We start from the raw sequence: 18,991 nt of genomic DNA, 5'->3' as shown, positions 1-18,991 counted from the left end.
GAAAATCATGTCTACTCCTCGTAGAATGAAAATGGCTCAAAATGTACTATAGGGGGTACCATGGTGTTAGCTCTCCACCACCCCTGGGCCCTGTGGCCTAAGTGAGCTACCCTGTGGCACATACGTGTGTCACAGTGTGGGCGAGCGTGCCGAGACGAGTGTCTCGGGGCGACTTCCTTTGAAATGGGTTTTTGAAGGACAGTACCGGACGGCACGGGTGTGCCGGTATTGCGCCCTAGCCCGCGTGTTGGAGGTTGCTACATACACCCGCTATCCGGTACGGTATCCGTAAATGACTCGGCATAGGCACGGGAGGGCCTATGCCTCGATAGAACCCGGATGGATGGATGTCCGGGAAGTCCCGATGAGATGAACGACACGCGGGCCCATTCTCGATGGCATGACCGAACGAGTTATGATGAGCGACGACATCCCGAGACTCGGGATGGCGTCAAGACATATGGACCCTGTCGATGGAGATCGAGATGGCAAGACGAGATGCGACGTTGTATTGAGAGACCTTGGCCCGAGCAGAGGCAAGGTCGAGCCGAATGAGTTGGCCTAGCATAGAGGCAAGTCGGATGTGTCGCAGATGATTGAACGTACACGCACAGGCGGCGTGTGTGGTTGAACAAGCTTGGATTCCGCACAAGCGATGTTCGATTGGCGAACACAAACCTCGCCTAAGGTCCGACGAAGCCACAAAGCCGGGGCGAAAAATATAATGGGGCTTAATTCCCCTTAAGGCTGGTCGTGAACATGTATAGATCACGACGCCGCACGGTCAAAGATATAGGACCGTGACAAGGTGCTTCTTCTTTTTCTGTTTGACCTCCGTTCAACTATCTATATTATATAGATAATTTTGATTATTTTATTTTCAATTATTATCGATGTAATTTTATGATTTTTTTCCTAGGTTCCTCGAGGCATTCTAAGCATTTTTTTTTTTTGTCCTTCTACAACAGTTGGAGATTCAACCTCTAAGGTCCTTAATAAAATCTCAACCGCTCGAAATTAAAAAGCAAATGAAGGAAAATTTTCGTATCTATTGGGCTCGGCGGTTACAATAGGTACTGAAAAATGTGTCTGCCGCTGTTTCTGTTAAGAATGTGAAACATAAATAGAATTGGGATCGAAAGTATGATCTTCATCGATGTTTACAACGTTTTAAATAGGATAGAAACTATCCACTACGGAAAAATATATAACTAACTAATATAAAATATACGCTGACAACTCCCAAAATATCTAAGATATACTCCCTAACTAATTATTAAAGTATATCTCCAAATATCATATCTTAATACTCCCCCTCGAGTTGGACAGTGTATGTCAATCACACCCAACTTGTCCTTCAAAAAAAATCAAACTGATGTCTTCCCAAAGCTTTAGTGAAAACATCTGCCAATTGCATTTTAGTCGAGACATAACACGGTTTGATGATTCCAGCTTGTAACTTTTCTCGAACTATATGACAATCTATTTCAATGTGTTTCGTACGTTCGTGAAAAACTGCATTGGCTGCTATATGTAATGCTGCTTGATTATCACAATATAATAATGCTGGTTCGGATAGTGGAACATTCAAGTCTTGAAGAATGTAACTTAACCAAGTTAACTCTAAACAAGTATTTGCCATAGCTCGATACTCGGCTTCTACTGATGATTTGGACACATTAGTCTGCTTTTTAGACTTCCAAGAAATAATTGAATTTTCAAGGAAAATGCAGAACCCAGATATAGATCGTCTGGAAGTTCGACAACCACCCCAGTCAGAATCGCAATATGCTTGTAATCTTAAATTGTTTTCAGATGGTAGTAGGAGTCCTTGACCATGAGTAGCTCTGATGTATTTCAGAACTCGAAGAGCTGCCTCCCAATGTGGTTTTCTTAGTTCGTGCATAAATTGACGAAGGATACGAACTGAATAAACTATGTCAGGCCTAGTAACGGTCAAATATATTAATCTGCCAATCAACCGTCTGTATTTACTTGGATCATTCAACTTCTCTCCTTCAGTTAAAAGAAAGTTTTAGATTTTGCTCCATAGGAAATTTTTCTGGACGTGCTTCTATAAGACCTGTGTCTTGAAGGATATCTAGAGCATACTTCGTTTGAGACATAAAAATTACTTTTCTAGACCAAGAAAATTCAATGCCTAGAAAATATTTCAAATTCCCTAAATCTTTGATAAGGAATCTCTTGAGTAAACTAGTCTTGAGGTATTGAATTTCTTTGAGATCATTGCCTGTCAACAGAATATCATCAACATAGATTAGAACTGCAGTGAAAGAAGTACCTCTTACTCTTAGTAAAAAAAGAGTAATCTGCTTGAGTGTAGCCTGCATTTTGTATAGTGATAGAAAATATGGAGAACCAATTGCGAGAAGCCTGTTTTAATCCATAAAGAGATTTATGGAGCCGACATACTGTATTCTCCCCCTGTCGGCGAAGACCTGGTGGTAAAGACATATAGATTTCTTCGTCTAGATTACCATGGAGAAAGGCATTTTCAACATCCAACTGATGGGTGAACCATTTTCGAGCAGCAGCAACAGTGAGTAAGCAACGAAGTGTAGTACGTTTCGCTGTAGGAGAAAATGTCTCTGTGTAATCTATACCTTCAACCTGAGTGTATCCATTTGCTACCAGTCGAGCTTTATAACGTTCAACAGAACTATCAGAGTTGTATTTAACTTTGTACACCCAACGGCAACCAATAGCTTTATGACCAGGTGGTAGAGGAACGAGATACCAAGTATGATTACGTTCCAAAACTGCAATTTCAACATTCATAGCCTGGTGCCATAACGGGTCACCAACTGCCTCGTCATAGGTTTTAGGCTCTGTCTGGGATGTAATAAGAGCTAGAAAAGCACGTTGAGTAGGAGAAAAACGGGAGAATGAAATGTAATGATGAAGTGGATACCTGGTGCCAGTTCTGGGACCTGAGCTAGAGGTTAAATGATTGGTTCCAGAAGACATCTCATAATCCTTATGCCAAGCTGGAGGTTGTTTAGTACGAGTAGAACGTCGGAGTGGAACTGATGTATCGGGTGGGATAGGATTAGAATTAGTGGGTGAATCTGGAGAAAGGAGCAGAGGGTAGAGGAGACGACGAAGTAGTAGGTGAAGGAATAGGAGATGAAGGAGGAATAGGATCATGAAGTGGTACAATAGGAGTCGAAGGAGCTAATGTCAAAGTTTGTGAAGCTGATGAAAAAGGAAAATCATCTTAACAAAATTTAACATCACGGCTGATAAAGAATTTGTGAGATTGCATGTCATACAACTTGTAACCTTTATGACCACAAGGATATCCTACGAAAACACAAGAAATTGCTCGATGTTCAAATTTTTGCTTAGGATGTACTATAGTTGCATAACATTTACAACCAAAAACTTTAAGACGATGAAATGTAGGTGGAGTGCTTCAAAGGGTGTCTTGTTAGATAAGAATGGTGATGGCGTTCTATTTATAAGATAAACAGCAGTTAAAATGCACTCTCCCTACAAATTAAGTGGAACCTGTGACGGAAAGAGAGGAGCCTTAGCTATACTTAGGATATGACGATGCTTACGTTCTACGACTCCATTTTGTTGTGGAGTATAGACACAAGTGCGCTGAAATTCAATGCCACAAGAAGTAAAAACTGGTTGCAAAGATAGAAACTCAGTCCCATTGTCTGATCGAACTATTTTGACAGTAGTATGAAATTGAGTTAGAACGAATTTAACAAAGTTCATTAACAAATGATGTACTTCTGACTTATGTTGCATTAGAAAAACCCAAGTACATCGAGTAAAATCATCAACAATAGTGAGAAAAAAACGCAAACCAAAATGGGTAGGAATTTTATGTGGTCCCCAAACATCAGAATGTATCAGATCAAAGGCAGAATGGGTTGTTATTGAACTTCTTGGAAAAGACAACCTAGTTTGTTTTGCTAACGGGCAGATACTACAGTTATGAGAATAACTAGCATTATTAAGATGCAATTGATCAGCTAGAAATTTAAAACGAGAAAAAGAAGATGACCTAGGCGTAAATGCCACAAATCAGATGGCTGAGATATTTGATGAGCGGAAGATTTGATTGGAGATGAAGAAATATGATAGAGACCTCCAAATTGTTTACCCGAGCCAAACATCTTCTCCGCAGCCAAGTCATGCATAACACAAGAATCAAGATAGGTGACATAACATTTCAAGTCATTGTTAAGTTTGCTGATGGACATTAGATTTAAATTGAATGAAGGCACACATAAAACATTGTTTAATTTAAGGTTAGAGCTAAGGGAAATATTGTCAGTATGCGACACACGTGCTGTCCCTCCATTAGGTAAATTTATTGTAGACATGATGGTAGCCTTCAGTTCAAGTCATAACAGAAGATTTTGAGACTATATGATCCGTAGCTCCACTATCGAGAATCCATGAATTAGAACTCGCAGAGTTAATAGATAATGTAGATACTGGAAACAAACTTGCAACATTGATGTGATTGTTAGAATTACCAGAAGGGTGATGATTGATTGCAGATAAGGCTTGTGCTATATGTTGTAATTGCTCAGAAGAAAAATTTGGAATGGAATGAGGTGACTGTTCTTTTGTATTCAACCGAAAAACATCGGCCATATTTGCAGATGATTGATATCCAAACACTCATTAATTGTATGACCACTTTTATTGCAGTGTTCACATGATTTGTCCTTGGCGAATTTTGAATACGTCGTTTTCTTCTGCGCTGCTGATGCAATCGAGAAATTCTCAGTAGGTTCAGAAGTTGCCTGACGCGGCATCTCTTCTTGTACAAGTAATGAATAGGCTTGCCTCACATTAGGTAATGGAGCCATCATCAGTATGTTAGATCTCGTCGTTTTATAAGACTCATTGAGCCCCATGAGCAATTGCATCAACTTGTCTTCTTCGCGTTGATCAACATGTATTTGACGTTGATTACAGGTAAATGGTGTGTGGTATGCTTCCAGTTCATCCCAGAGTGCTTTGAGATTGGTGAAATATGCTGACAGTGCCATGGTTTCTTGTGACATCGTTGCTATCGACTTTTGTATCTGTAAAATTGCTCGGGCATTCTTTTGTGAGAATTGATCGTGAAGATCAACCCACACTTGATGAGTTGTCTTGGCGTGAAGAATGCCTTTAGCGATATCTGCTTCAACGGAATGAGTTAACCAAAATATTATCATACTGTTGCACTGATTCCAGAGTTCAAATTCGGTTGAATTTGCATCTTGAGACGATTCTTCAATTGTGCCTCCAGAGTTCAAATTCGGTTGAATTTGCATCTTGAGACGATTCTTCAATTGTGGCATCAGTGAAGCCAATTTTCTTCTTGGCAATAAGAGCATGCATAAGTGATTTACTCCAAGATTGGTAATTTGCTCCATTTAATTTGATTGGAACAAGTGAATATCCCGGCTGATCAGAGTGATGAATATAATAAGGATGTGTTAAATCAAGATCTGAAATTTTGAAGCTGGATTTGGTTGATTCCGCCATAAAGGAAATTTTGATATTTAAGAACACCAAGATCGGTGCTCTGATACCATGTCAAGAATGAGAAATATAATTGGGATCGAAAGTATGATCTTGATTAGTGTTTAACCCGTTTTAAATAGGAGAAAAGTATATTTATATTTTTGCATTTTTTAGAAATACTTTTATCAATTAAAATGAATGGTGCACTTTAATAGTTGAAATAATTTAATTATTTAATTTTCTTAACATAAAGAAATTTACGATTAAAGTAATTTATTTATTTTTTTTCATAGAAGTCTTACACATCTCAGAATGAAGTGCTTAGGTAAAAAGCAAACCGTGGTGGGCAGTCGGCAAAAGGACAATCAATAAGGGTTGCACCATCCTTATGGAAGCATAATACGATTTCATGCAATTGGGTCTGTTTAGTGTTTTTATTGACGTTGCAACGAAGCCCTGGCTTCTTCCCGGTTGCGGCTTGAATGGCATTTTTGATGACTTGATATTGGCGGGATGTGTTGCCGGTCGGACCGAGTTTGGCGGCCTTCAAAATAGCCAGTAGGTCGTATCTGGGGTTTGTGCGAATGTTCAAAGCTGTTTGAAAATATTGAACTTGGTCAAAAACATTCTCCGAACATGGTCCATGTTTATTCCATTCCCTTCTCCAAAAATCTATGTCGTCGGGTCTTTCCAAGTTTGGCCAATGATGAGTCAGAAGTGGTTCGAGTGCAGCAAATCCCTGAACAAAAAAAAAAACCAGTTAGAATGTGATGCATTTGTAGGAGTCATTTTGTATATGGAAGGTACCTGAATGGTTTCAGAAAATTTTGTTCCTCCGCGGCAAACAAGGTAGCGCTTGGTGTAGTTAGCCGGCCATAGGCCATGGATGGTGAACCTGGTTGGAGATGGTGATTGAGCACACGGGAAATTTGCACATGTGGCCGGAGGCCACTGTTGCACCATTTGAAACAATTCAAATTGGGCATTCACAGAGAAGATGAGAGTGGAGAGGAGGATGAGATGAATATGAGCCATAAAGAGAAGTTAAGTGATGGTATACACAAATTGGAATGGCAATATATACATATATATAATAGACGAAAGGGAGTGGAGAGCATGGAGAAGAAGGGAGAAAAATAAAAAGATAAAAAAAGGAAAATCCAAAATTATTGAATTTTATGTGTTATCAATTATTTCTCAACCACTCTTTGGTTTAGGTTAATTTTTTGACCCCCAATTGATTCGGTTCGGTTCGGCTTCGGGTTCACTGGACAACAACCTCGACTTGACTCGAACCGGATAAAATGTTATACACTATATTAAGACATGTTACGAATTCACAACAATGTCTCCACGTACGTATTCTTTGTCTAATTTTAATCTTTGTGTCAGGGGTGGGGTGTACATTCAACCCGAATTCTAAGGTTTGGGTTCTGTTCGGTTCGGTTTCGGGTTAATGAGACAAAAACTTCGCGTTGACCGAATAGAGCAACATTTAGAAAGTACATTAAGAACCGTCCTACTTTGGCCCTCTATATTTAACTAGGCACATTATTTTTAGTTTTTTTTTTATATTTTTATATATTTTTTTTTTAATTTCTTTTTTTTTTTTAAATACCTAATATTTCCTTCTATTTCCAAACACATATCATGGTTTATAATACCCATTTATATTATTTTTAATTTCTTTTTTTTAAAAAAATACATCATATTTCCTCTTATTTCTAAACACATTGTTTATAATACCAATAAGCTAAAACAACGTCTATATATATATTTATTAATTTTGATTTATACATAAACTTAGTTATTATTTTTGTTTCAATGGAAAGAAAAGTTTACAAAGTTTATTGATTTTGATTTATACATACGTTTAAGTTTACGTTATTTTCCTCCACCATTTTTTTTCGCACGGTAAAGTAAAGTTTGCCCAAAATATTTTGACTTTCTTTGACACCTATCTTAATAGACTCTCAAAATTTGGTTAGACAAATAGTTCTAAAATTTTAGTGTATTTATTATTTTTTATCACAATCCTAGCTCGCCCCACTCCACTCCACAGAACCCACGTTCACGTGCTCACCTTTCCAGTTTCAACCAAACCAAACCAAACCCTTTTCTGGTCACATATCTGGAAATGGATCCAGCCATGACATGGGCCGCAATTTTGGGCCTTCACAAACTCCTGGGCTGGGCTGGGCTGGGCTACCCATTTAGAAATTGAAGGCCCAGATGAAAGCTACTACCAAAACAATCTGGTTGCCGAAGCAAATGACAGAAGCTAAGCTATGATGTGGTAATTTGTTGAGCTGAGTCCCGAGCTTTGTGTGGGCTATGGCAGTCAAAGCTCGGAGGCCGGTATGAGTTGAGTGGTAAAGAAGCTTTGTGTGGGCTATGGCAGTCAAAGCTCGGAGGCCGGTATGAGTTGAGTGGTAAAGAAGAGCCAGAGCCAGAGCCAGAGCCAGAGCCAGAGCCAGTGCCAGTGCCAGTGCCAGTGCCAGTGCCAGTGCCAGTGCCAGTGCCAGTGCCTAAGGCCGTCATTTCGATGGTTCAGACGCCGACGATGGAAGTTAACAAGCACAGGAAGTTGATCAATAATTTGGACGATGGCTGTTTGATGCATATTTTCACCTTCCTTTCCCCCATACCAGGTATCTTTCCTTTCCCCCATGCATATTTTCAGCTTCCTTTCAGCTTCCTGCCGCAATGTGTTTCAATTTGTTATCGAATGTTTCTTCGTAAAATTTGTTTGATCTATTTGAGGATTTCTTTTTTGTTCCCTCTTAAAATTGCTTCGTTTGGATGAAATTGAAGGATTCTTCTGGTTGTGCCACAAATTAAGAGGTTTTCTGGGAGGAAGAGACTGAAAATTTTCAATTTAGGTATTTCTGGAAATGGATTGGGAGAAGAAATATAATTCTGATTTCGAATTTGACTTAAGTTGGAATTTGTTATTTCATTGCACATCTAAATCCAAAAAACTCGTTTGAAGAGATGGAATGCAAATCTTTCTTATGTTGAGTCTATCGGAGTTTTTGATTGAGACTTGTCAATATTCATTACGTGTGGTTCAAGTGAACTTCCTGAGCCTCAACAGTTCTTGATATGTGAGGTTTAAAAGAATTTCTTGTAAAGTTAGAAGTTCTTTCCTGGACTTTGGGTATGAATTGGTTGGGCTAACTAGTTGGAAAGAGATAAGAAAAATTCTGGAGGCAATAGTGAAGATCTACTAATTTTGCTCTAAGAACGCCAGTTCTTTGTACTTTGTGCATTTCTTTTGCTTCTATTCCAGTGGCAAATTTTTATCATTAGCCTTGTGAAATTGTTAGTTAGTGGATGCCGCCTGCATATTTCCATGGAGTTTCTGCTTTTTTTGTCACTTTTGCCATTGAGTTTGCAGATCGGTATAACACCGCCCTCGTTTGCCACAGATGGCGTTACTTGGCATGTCATCCGAGGCTGTGGCTGCGAGTAGAACGATCTATTAAAGATTTGTCCGAGTCTGGAGTTTTCCCAACCGTTGAGGCAGCTGTTGCTGCTGCTAGGTAAGTTGTTGCATGTTCATGTTTCTTTTTTATTTTTTTATGAGGAAATAATAAGAGTTACTTGTTAATAGAGCTTGAATGATTTTGTTCTTCATAGGCCTGGGGACACCATACTAATTGCAACAGGTGGAGTTCATTCTGCCTCTAACATTCAAATTACAAAGCCACTTTGCCTGGTATGCTCTTTTTCCCCGCCTTCTTTTGGCAGCTTGGGAGTTAAAATGTATTCTTCCTATAGGATTTAAATACCATCCAATTGCGAGGAATATCTTCTGAAATCATGTGTGGTTTTTTGAATAGTTTCGCTACCCTTTAACACGAAAAAAGTGCCTTATGTTTTATGTGCGAATAATTGTTAATAACTAAGAATTGTGATCCGTGTCTTTAATAAAATTGCTAATAAAATTGCTATATAAAGCTAGAACTTGGGTTCTGTTATTCTGCCTTTAAAAAATGTTTGCACACTTTCTTTCTTCTCTTTGTAGAGAAGCTAAGAAATTATAAGAACGAACACAACCTCAACCCTATCATCCAAGTACCAGAGTCTGATAATAATATGTTGCACTATCAAAAGGAAACTACAACGTACGTAAATGCTATTAGTTCTCTCACAAAGTCTTAAAAGAAGGTTACGTTATGCAGTATTAAAGTGAACCTTTGTAGGTTTTGGCCCAGCAATTGAAATTCAGATTAAGTACTTGTTTTGAGAAGCAGTTAAATATTGGTGAAACGTAAAACGGTGGCTTCCTCATCCAGTTGTGCTCAAGTTTTGGACTATAGAGCTTTTAACTTACTTTAGCACCTTTTGTACTATGAAAGTACCAATATGAGTCATGTAGGAACTATTAGTAGAGTAGTAGTGAGGCCACCGAGTCGAACTACTAGATGGCGCATAACCAAACCAACCTAAACCGATTAGTCAACAGTTTAGTTGGTTCATTCTGGTGCGACGTGGCTTTGTAATGTTTAAGCCTTAAAATTTTGGCATTTCAAAGGCTCTAGTAGCATCGAAGCCTAATTGTCCTCTTCTGCTATTTGTTGAAGTTTCAATTTTTAGTTTATGTGTACATTATCAGTTGGCTCGGGTATGAATGATCTGGTCATGCCAAACCTGAAGCTGACTGAATATTACCAATCTTTTATACATGAGAAGTTGAACTATTGAACCGAGCTGGTCTGAACCGAAACCAGCGGCAGTTTTTGGTTGGTTTAATCGGTTTTTTTGGGGGGGTTTTCCGTTTTTCCTTGCATCCCTAATAGAGGGGGTTAGTGTTCTTAGGAGGGAGAGATCATTTTAGGATTGTCCATTGTGGGGCTTGGGAGAGAGATAGCCCTCTCGAAAGGCTATTGTTATATTGTAGTTTCTTTTTCATATTGCAATATATTAGTATTTTGTATTTTTTGTGTTGGGGTACATAACATATACGTCAATCTATTCCATACTTTTTTCTGGCTTAATTTACGATGGCAGTGTACGAACGTTCTCTTTCTCACAATGTGAAACTCATTTCATAAATAACTTTTAAGTTTCACCATTTTCCATCATTTATCTTATCTTAATATTGTTCAGATTGGTGGAGGTGAACTTCCTGAGGAGACAACACTTTTCTGTAGTCGTGGTTCGGAAAGGTACGTGGCATATAATGTAATTTGCAATGGTTAATCCTATACATTTTCTCTCTCTTAACCTTTTGAAAAAATGAACTTGAAAGGTCAAGGACCGAAATGCAGATTTTAGAGATCTTAAAAGTGTAGGAATAAAGTACAGTTTTAACACGATGACTTAAATGGGACGAACTTGAAAGGTCAAGTACCGAAATGGACATTTTAGAGATCTTAAAAGTGTAGGAATAAAGGACGGTTTTAACACGATGACTTCAATGGAATGAACTTGAAAGATGAAAGACCGAAATGGACGTTTTAGAGGCCTTAAAAGTGTAGGAATGAAGGACGGTTTTAAGCTTCTCATTTTGTGACGTTTAGTGGCAACTAATTGAGACTGAACTTTCTGTTTCTTGTTAACAGTGCTTTGGAGTTCCTCTGTACCAGTAAACTCTCTAACTTAACAGTGAAGGCAGAACTTGGTTGCTGCTTGCTTCACAGAAAGGGAAGATTAATTATTGATGGATGTGTTCTTCAATGTGAGTCAAACCCTTTGGACTACCTATCATGCCCCATTGTTTGTACTGCAAGTCCCGATAGCCTATCGTCTTCCTCGGTGAAAGGCGGTTATACAGATGGCGTTTCTGTTTCACAAACCCGCATCGAGGGTGGTGCCAAAGCTATCCTAACGAGCGAGGACCTTGCGTTACAGCACGTTCGAGTTATTTATGCTCGAACAGCTTTGTTCTTTTGGTTTGACGTCGAACACAAGTTGCAATAATTTCCTTGTAATCCATTAGCAATGTGTATCTGTTTCAGCTGGTTAATCCTTAGGTATATATTGGTGATTCTTTAACTTGTATGATACTTCTGTTTAGGCTCGTCACATAATCGGTTTCGCCCCTAAATCTTTCGTGGTCGCTTTGTTTTTTATTCTTAACGTTTGGAGCTCCGATATGTAATTATTTCGAAAAAAAAATGATCGTCTTAGCTTATATTTTTTGTGTTTGACAATCACTCAAAATTTGTTTGATATATTACATTATTTTCTATTTAACTGGTAAGGTGAACTTTTGCACTTAAAAAAATGAATATATATATTGTTATTGTACAGTTAAATATAATTAGACCTGGAATTTTTAAAGTTAGTTATTTGTGACGTATGTTTATTAACTCGTGAGATTGGAGCATTGTCACAATTGGGTTCTTATGAGATGTTTGTAAGTGGTGTGGCACTCACTCTCACCATCTTAGGCATTCTCACACCTAAAACTGGTTTGAAAAACTTGAGAGTAGGCACGACTGAAATTTTCCATCCTCTTTTGGATGAATATGACAAGACACGGACCAAAATTATAATAGAGAGAAAATATATGAACTAAAAAATTCCATTAAAAAAATGTCAATTAAATTTAGATAATTTAGCTTTTATACCTCTGTAAGAAATTACATTAAATACTAAATTGTTACTCTTTTAATATAATGACATATTATTCTTATAAAAAATAAATCAAAATAAGTATTAATTGAACCAGGTAATATTAAACTCAAAAAAGTAGTAACAAAGTCCAACAAATTAATTGAACAAAAAAGAGAAAACTTGGAAGACATTGTGTCTAAAAAAACAGGACCCGATCCATGCCATCATTGATTACTCGTTTTGTGTGTTTAAGCTCATCGGGAGGGAATCAAAACATTAACTTTGGGTAATAACCAGTGTCTTTATCCACTAAGTTATGCTCAAGTCTTTACTCATATGCTCCTCCGCTACATTGGTAAGGGTGGTGGACCCGAACTAAAGTCAAAAAAAGTATCCGCGAACACACATGGACGCCCTTTTATGGGAAGAACTTTGGTCACGTGAGTCTTAACATGCCTCCGCTACATTGGTAAGGGTGGTGGTGGTGGACCATAACTAAAGTCAAAATAAGTATTCGCGAACACACGTGGACGCCCTTTTATGGGAAGAACTTTGGTCACGTGAGTTTTAACATGGTAAGAAATCACTTGTCCTTCGTCGGCTTCCATTAAAAGTTCATCTGAACTCACAAACAACAATGGCTTCTCGACTCCAAAAAAAGGACCAATTGTCATTAGTTTTGACCATGAAAAGACATCTTTCTCCATCTCCCAAACCGAGAACGTTTTTTCATTCCCTGCGTTTGAGCCGTGAAATACAACAATTGATCCATTCAACATTCTCATACTTATATTAGGGTTTAACATCACATCCTCCTCCACTAAATTGTTCGGTACTGGAATTTTGCCAAAAATTTCTTCGCTCATGTCAAACGTGCGTATAATATTTCCTTTTGTATTTCTTGACCACCAATAAGATTTTCCTTCATGATGCATCTCACAACCCCCTGTTATCATTAAATACCTAAAATTAGGGGATTCAATTTCCCTCCATCTTTCTTTCCTCAACTCCCAAATCTCCACTCGAAGTGGTAGAAGATTATAGGCTCCCTCTTCGTCCGGGAATTGTACAACCCTAACAACTTTGAAATCCCCAGATTTGGAATCATATCCGAATCCAACACCGCTTGTTAATGAATCAAACATTTCATAGGGATCTTCATTGTGAAGAATCGATGATGGAAGCTTACGAAACTTTTCGGTCATCATATTAAAGAGGAAAATATCTCTATCGTACGAAAGACAAACTAAACCTTGAGAATGACCGTGAATAGTATTTTTTCGAAAATCACTTGATGGATTGTTGACATCGAGAATGGAAATAGATCGATCAGGGGTGTGGGAAAACTTGATGATGGAGGGTATATACGTATAGAGTTGAAAACCGATAATTATTCGACGGTTGATATAAATACATTTATCTTGTAAAGAAAAAATTGCAGGATCGTTGATCAGAGCGTACCATAATTTGCAAACAGACTTAAATTGGAGTAGAGACTCTGCGGGAAGCCTTGATAGAATTTCGATCAACAATACTATGGGGAGATCTTTTAGAGTCGCCATTAGAGGGTTCAAGTTTTATTTAACCATCGTTCATCATTATATAAGGAAGAGGTGAATGCAAGAAAGAATGAGCTGTCATTTATCTATTTATTTATTTATTTATTTTTGTGCGAACCAAATAACGTACCAAAATTAGATAGTTTTTGTTTTTTTTGTTTTTTTTTTTTTTGCTATTTTTAATGCATCCTTAATGGTTAGGGAATAATTAAGAATTTTAATAATAAAATAATTTTAATGAACTTACTTTAAAACATCATATATTATACTTAATCGTTCAAGAAACCGTCACTCACTACACATAGAAATTTAACACATATTGCGACTGTAGAGGGTGACCCGACCCGTGACCCAATTTGCAGTCCAAGATGAGCCCCTTCCCAAACTGCAACGGCTTTCAACTGACTCGACTTGGTTCCTTCCCATGCAATGTTATTTTGTCAGTGTCATGCAGAAAGTGCGAGTACTCACATATGGAGAGCCTTCTTGCATGCGTGTAGGTGCGTGACAACGTGTGAGGTGTGTCACAATCCGCAATATGATTGTGACCTGAGTAAGTCATCGAGGACGATGACTAAGTTAAGTGGGGGAGAATGTCACAACCTTACTATGAAGAGAGTAGGTTGTGACCCTCACGCCATGACAAGCAAAGGGGTGTCCCTCAAGAGACGCCCATCCGGCCATATGCGGGCCAACGAAGAAGAATGCCATGATGCGATCGAGGAGGACGATGCATCATCCAACACACCACCACGCAAAGTGGGCATTGAAGACATGTTGAGACACAAGCATAACAGAGACATCAGCATAGACATGAAGGACAAGATAGGCTTGTTGAAGGGCCGGGTAGGGCCCCGGGCCTTAACCTCAAAAGTCGAGGTTCCGGAAGGAATTTGGTCATGCGGTTCGGGAGTTAAGTCCGTCCATATGAAATATGAATGCTCGCCAAGTTTGGTGTCAATCGGACATGGGACGGACAATGCACGACACCGTATGACACCTCACGAAAATCATGTCTACTCCTGGTAGAATGAAAATGGCTCAAAATGTACTATAGGGGGTACCATGGTGTTAGCTCTCCACCACCCCTGGGCCCTGTGGCCTAAGTGAGCTACCCTGTGGCACATACGTGTGTCACAGTGTGGGCGAGCGTGCCGAGACGAGTGTCTCGGGGCGACTTCCTTTGAAATGGGTTTTTGAAGGACAGTACCGGACGGCACGGGTGTGCCGGTATTGCGCCCTAGCCCGCGTGTTGGAGGTTGCTACATACACCCGCTATCCGGTACGGTATCCGTAAATGACTCGGCATAGGCACGGGAGGGCCTATGCCTCGATAGAACCCGGATGGATGGATGTCCGGGAAGTCCCGATGAGATGAACGACACGCGGGCCCATTCTCGATGGCATGACCGAACGAGTTATGATGAGCGACGACATCCCGAGACTCGGGATGGCGTCAAGACATATGGACCCTGTCGATGGAGATCGAGATGGCAAGACGAGATGCGACGTTGTATTGAGAGACCTTGGCCCGAGCAGAGGCAAGGTCGAGCCGAATGAGTTGGCCTAGCGTAGAGGCAAGTCGGATGTGTCGCAGATGATTGAACGTACACGCACAGGCGGCGTGTGTGGTTGAACAAGCTTGGATTCCGCACAAGCGATGTTCGATTGGCGAACACAAACCTCGCCTAAGGTCCGACGAAGCCACAAAGCCGGGGCGAAAAATATAATGGGGCTTAATTCCCCTTAAGGCTGGTCGTGAACATGTATAGATCACGACGCCGCACGGTCAAAGATATAGGACCGTGACAAGGTGCTCCTTCTTTTTCTGTTTGACCTCCGTTCAACTATCTATATTATATAGATAATTTTGATTATTTTATTTTCAATTATTATCGATGTAATTTTATGATTTTTTTCCTAGGTTCCTCGAGGCATTCTAAGCATTTTTTTTTTTTTGTCCTTCTACAACAGTTGGAGATTCAACCTCTAAGGTCCTTAATAAAATCTCAACCGCTCGAAATTAAAAAGCAAATGAAGGAAAATTTTCGTATCTATTGGGCTCGGCGGTTACAATAGGTACTGAAAAATGTGTCTGCCGCTGTTTCTGTTAAGAATGTGAAACATAAATAGAATTGGGATCGAAAGTATGATCTTCATCGATGTTTACAACGTTTTAAATAGGATAGAAACTATCCACTACGGAAAAATATATAACTAACTAATATAAAATATACGCTGACAACTCCCAAAATATCTAAGATATACTCCCTAACTAATTATTAAAGTATATCTCCAAATATCATATCTTAATACTCCCCCTCGAGTTGGACAGTGTATGTCAATCACACCCAACTTGTCCTTCAAAAAAAATCAAACTGATGTCTTCCCAAAGCTTTAGTGAAAACATCTGCCAATTGCATTTTAGTCGAGACATAACACGGTTTGATGATTCCAGCTTGTAACTTTTCTCGAACTATATGACAATCTATTTCAATGTGTTTCGTACGTTCGTGAAAAACTGCATTGGCTGCTATATGTAATGCTGCTTGATTATCACAATATAATAATGCTGGTTCGGATAGTGGAACATTCAAGTCTTGAAGAATGTAACTTAACCAAGTTAACTCTAAACAAGTATTTGCCATAGCTCGATACTCGGCTTCTACTGATGATTTGGACACATTAGTCTGCTTTTTAGACTTCCAAGAAATAATTGAATTTTCAAGGAAAATGCAGAACCCAGATATAGATCGTCTGGAAGTTCGACAACCACCCCAGTCAGAATCGCAATATGCTTGTAATCTTAAATTGTTTTCAGATGGTAGTAGGAGTCCTTGACCATGAGTAGCTCTGATGTATTTCAGAACTCGAAGAGCTGCCTCCCAATGTGGTTTTCTTAGTTCGTGCATAAATTGACGAAGGATACGAACTGAATAAACTATGTCAGGCCTAGTAACGGTCAAATATATTAATCTGCCAATCAATCGTCTGTATTTACTTGGATCATTCAACTTCTCTCCTTCAGTTAAAAGAAAGTTTTAGATTTTGCTCCATAGGAAATTTTTCTGGACGTGCTTCTATAAGACCTGTGTCTTGAAGGATATCTAGAGCATACTTCGTTTGAGACATAAAAATTACTTTTCTAGACCAAGAAAATTCAATGCCTAGAAAATATTTCAAATTCCCTAAATCTTTGATAAGGAATCTCTTGAGTAAACTAGTCTTGAGGTATTGAATTTCTTTGAGATCATTGCCTGTCAACAGAATATCATCAACATAGATTAGAACTGCAGTGAAAGAAGTACCTCTTACTCTTAGTAAAAAAAGAGTAATCTGCTTGAGTGTAGCCTGCATTTTGTATAGTGATAGAAAATATGGAGAACCAATTGCGAGAAGCCTGTTTTAATCCATAAAGAGATTTATGGAGCCGACATACTGTATTCTCCCCTGTCGGCGAAGACCTGGTGGTAAAGACATATAGATTTCTTCGTCTAGATTACCATGGAGAAAGGCATTTTCAACATCCAACTGATGGGTGAACCATTTTCGAGCAGCAGCAACAGTGAGTAAGCAACGAAGTGTAGTACGTTTCGCTGTAGGAGAAAATGTCTCTGTGTAATCTATACCTTCAACCTGAGTGTATCCATTTGCTACCAGTCGAGCTTTATAACGTTCAACAGAACTATCAGAGTTGTATTTAACTTTGTACACCCAACGGCAACCAATAGCTTTATGACCAGGTGGTAGAGGAACGAGATACCAAGTATGATTACGTTCCAAAACTGCAATTTCAACATTCATAGCCTGGTGCCATAACGGGTCACCAACTGCCTCGTCATAGGTTTTAGGCTCTGTCTGGGATGTAATAAGAGCTAGAAAAGCACGTTGAGTAGGAGAAAAACGGGAGAATGAAATGTAATGATGAAGTGGATACCTGGTGCCAGTTCTGGGACCTGAGCTAGAGGTTAAATGATTGGTTCCAGAAGACATCTCATAATCCTTATGCCAAGCTGGAGGTTGTTTAGTACGAGTAGAACGTCGGAGTGGAACTGATGTATCGGGTGGGATAGGATTAGAATTAGTGGGTGAATCTGGAGAAAGGAGCAGAGGGTAGAGGAGACGACGAAGTAGTAGGTGAAGGAATAGGAGATGAAGGAGGAATAGGATCATGAAGTGGTACAATAGGAGTCGAAGGAGCTAATGTCAAAGTTTGTGAAGCTGATGAAAAAGGAAAATCATCTTAACAAAATTTAACATCACGGCTGATAAAGAATTTGTGAGATTGCATGTCATACAACTTGTAACCTTTATGACCACAAGGATATCCTACGAAAACACAAGAAATTGCTCGATGTTCAAATTTTTGCTTAGGATGTACTATAGTTGCATAACATTTACAACCAAAAACTTTAAGACGATGAAATGTAGGTGGAGTGCTTCAAAGGGTGTCTTGTTAGATAAGAATGGTGATGGCGTTCTATTTATAAGATAAACAGCAGTTAAAATGCACTCTCCCTACAAATTAAGTGGAACCTGTGACGGAAAGAGAGGAGCCTTAGCTATACTTAGGATATGACGATGCTTACGTTCTACGACTCCATTTTGTTGTGGAGTATAGACACAAGTGCGCTGAAATTCAATGCCACAAGAAGTAAAAACTGGTTGCAAAGATAGAAACTCAGTCCCATTGTCTGATCGAACTATTTTGACAGTAGTATGAAATTGAGTTAGAACGAATTTAACAAAGTTCATTAACAAATGATGTACTTCTGACTTATGTTGCATTAGAAAAACCCAAGTACATCGAGTAAAATCATCAACAATAGTGAGAAAAAAACGCAAACCAAAATGGGTAGGAATTTTATGTGGTCCCCAAACATCAGAATGTATCAGATCAAAGGCAGAATGGGTTGTTATTGAACTTCTTGGAAAAGACAACCTAGTTTGTTTTGCTAACGGGCAGATACTACAGTTATGAGAATAACTAGCATTATTAAGATGCAATTGATCAGCTAGAAATTTAAAACGAGAAAAAGAAGATGACCTAGGCGTAAATGCCACAAATCAGATGGCTGAGATATTTGATGAGCGGAAGATTTGATTGGAGATGAAGAAATATGATAGAGACCTCCAAATTGTTTACCCGAGCCAAACATCTTCTCCGCAGCCAAGTCATGCATAACACAAGAATCAAGATAGGTGACATAACATTTCAAGTCATTGTTAAGTTTGCTGATGGACATTAGATTTAAATTGAATGAAGGCACACATAAAACATTGTTTAATTTAAGGTTAGAGCTAAGGGAAATATTGTCAGTATGCGACACACGTGCTGTCCCTCCATTAGGTAAATTTAT

At 38.9% G+C, this 18,991-nt stretch overlaps 4 protein-coding genes across 4 annotated transcripts; 1 reads left to right on the top strand and 3 right to left on the bottom strand.

The window, feature by feature from the left end:
- Positions 1-4,619: 4,619 nt before the first annotated feature.
- LOC147790988 (uncharacterized) lies at positions 4,620-5,414 on the bottom strand. Its single transcript, XM_087126943.1, has one exon. The coding sequence runs from the start codon at positions 5,412-5,414 to the stop codon at positions 4,620-4,622; it is 795 nt and encodes a 264-aa protein (XP_086983069.1).
- A 347-nt stretch (positions 5,415-5,761) lies between these two features.
- LOC147790987 (ribonuclease MC-like) lies at positions 5,762-6,583 on the bottom strand. The gene is made up of 2 exons (XM_087127247.1): positions 6,313-6,583; positions 5,762-6,244 (listed from the first exon to the last, which is right to left on the bottom strand). Exons 1-2 carry the CDS (start codon positions 6,538-6,540, stop codon positions 5,813-5,815), a joined length of 660 nt encoding a protein of 219 aa, XP_086983373.1. The 5' UTR covers positions 6,541-6,583; the 3' UTR covers positions 5,762-5,812.
- Positions 6,584-8,404: 1,821 nt separating this feature from the next.
- LOC147790986 (F-box protein SKIP5-like) lies at positions 8,405-11,709 on the top strand. The gene is made up of 4 exons (XM_087126700.1): positions 8,405-9,050; positions 9,148-9,226; positions 10,621-10,679; positions 11,076-11,709. The coding sequence occupies exons 1-4, from the start codon at positions 8,842-8,844 to the stop codon at positions 11,431-11,433; spliced, it is 705 nt and encodes a 234-aa protein (XP_086982826.1). The 5' UTR covers positions 8,405-8,841; the 3' UTR covers positions 11,434-11,709.
- A 459-nt stretch (positions 11,710-12,168) lies between these two features.
- LOC147790985 (F-box/kelch-repeat protein At3g06240-like) lies at positions 12,169-13,634 on the bottom strand. The gene has a single exon (XM_087126942.1). It carries the CDS (start codon positions 13,632-13,634, stop codon positions 12,534-12,536), a length of 1,101 nt encoding a protein of 366 aa, XP_086983068.1. The 3' UTR covers positions 12,169-12,533.
- Positions 13,635-18,991: the final 5,357 nt, after the last annotated feature.

Source organism: Cucurbita pepo, chromosome 9, assembly GCF_057944985.1.
Source record: "Cucurbita pepo subsp. pepo isolate OVF chromosome 9, ASM5794498v1, whole genome shotgun sequence".
Taxonomy (NCBI): domain Eukaryota; kingdom Viridiplantae; phylum Streptophyta; class Magnoliopsida; order Cucurbitales; family Cucurbitaceae; genus Cucurbita; species Cucurbita pepo.
The sequence above is the reverse complement of the archived record's forward strand: the minus strand, read 5'-3'. Positions and strand labels throughout refer to the sequence as shown.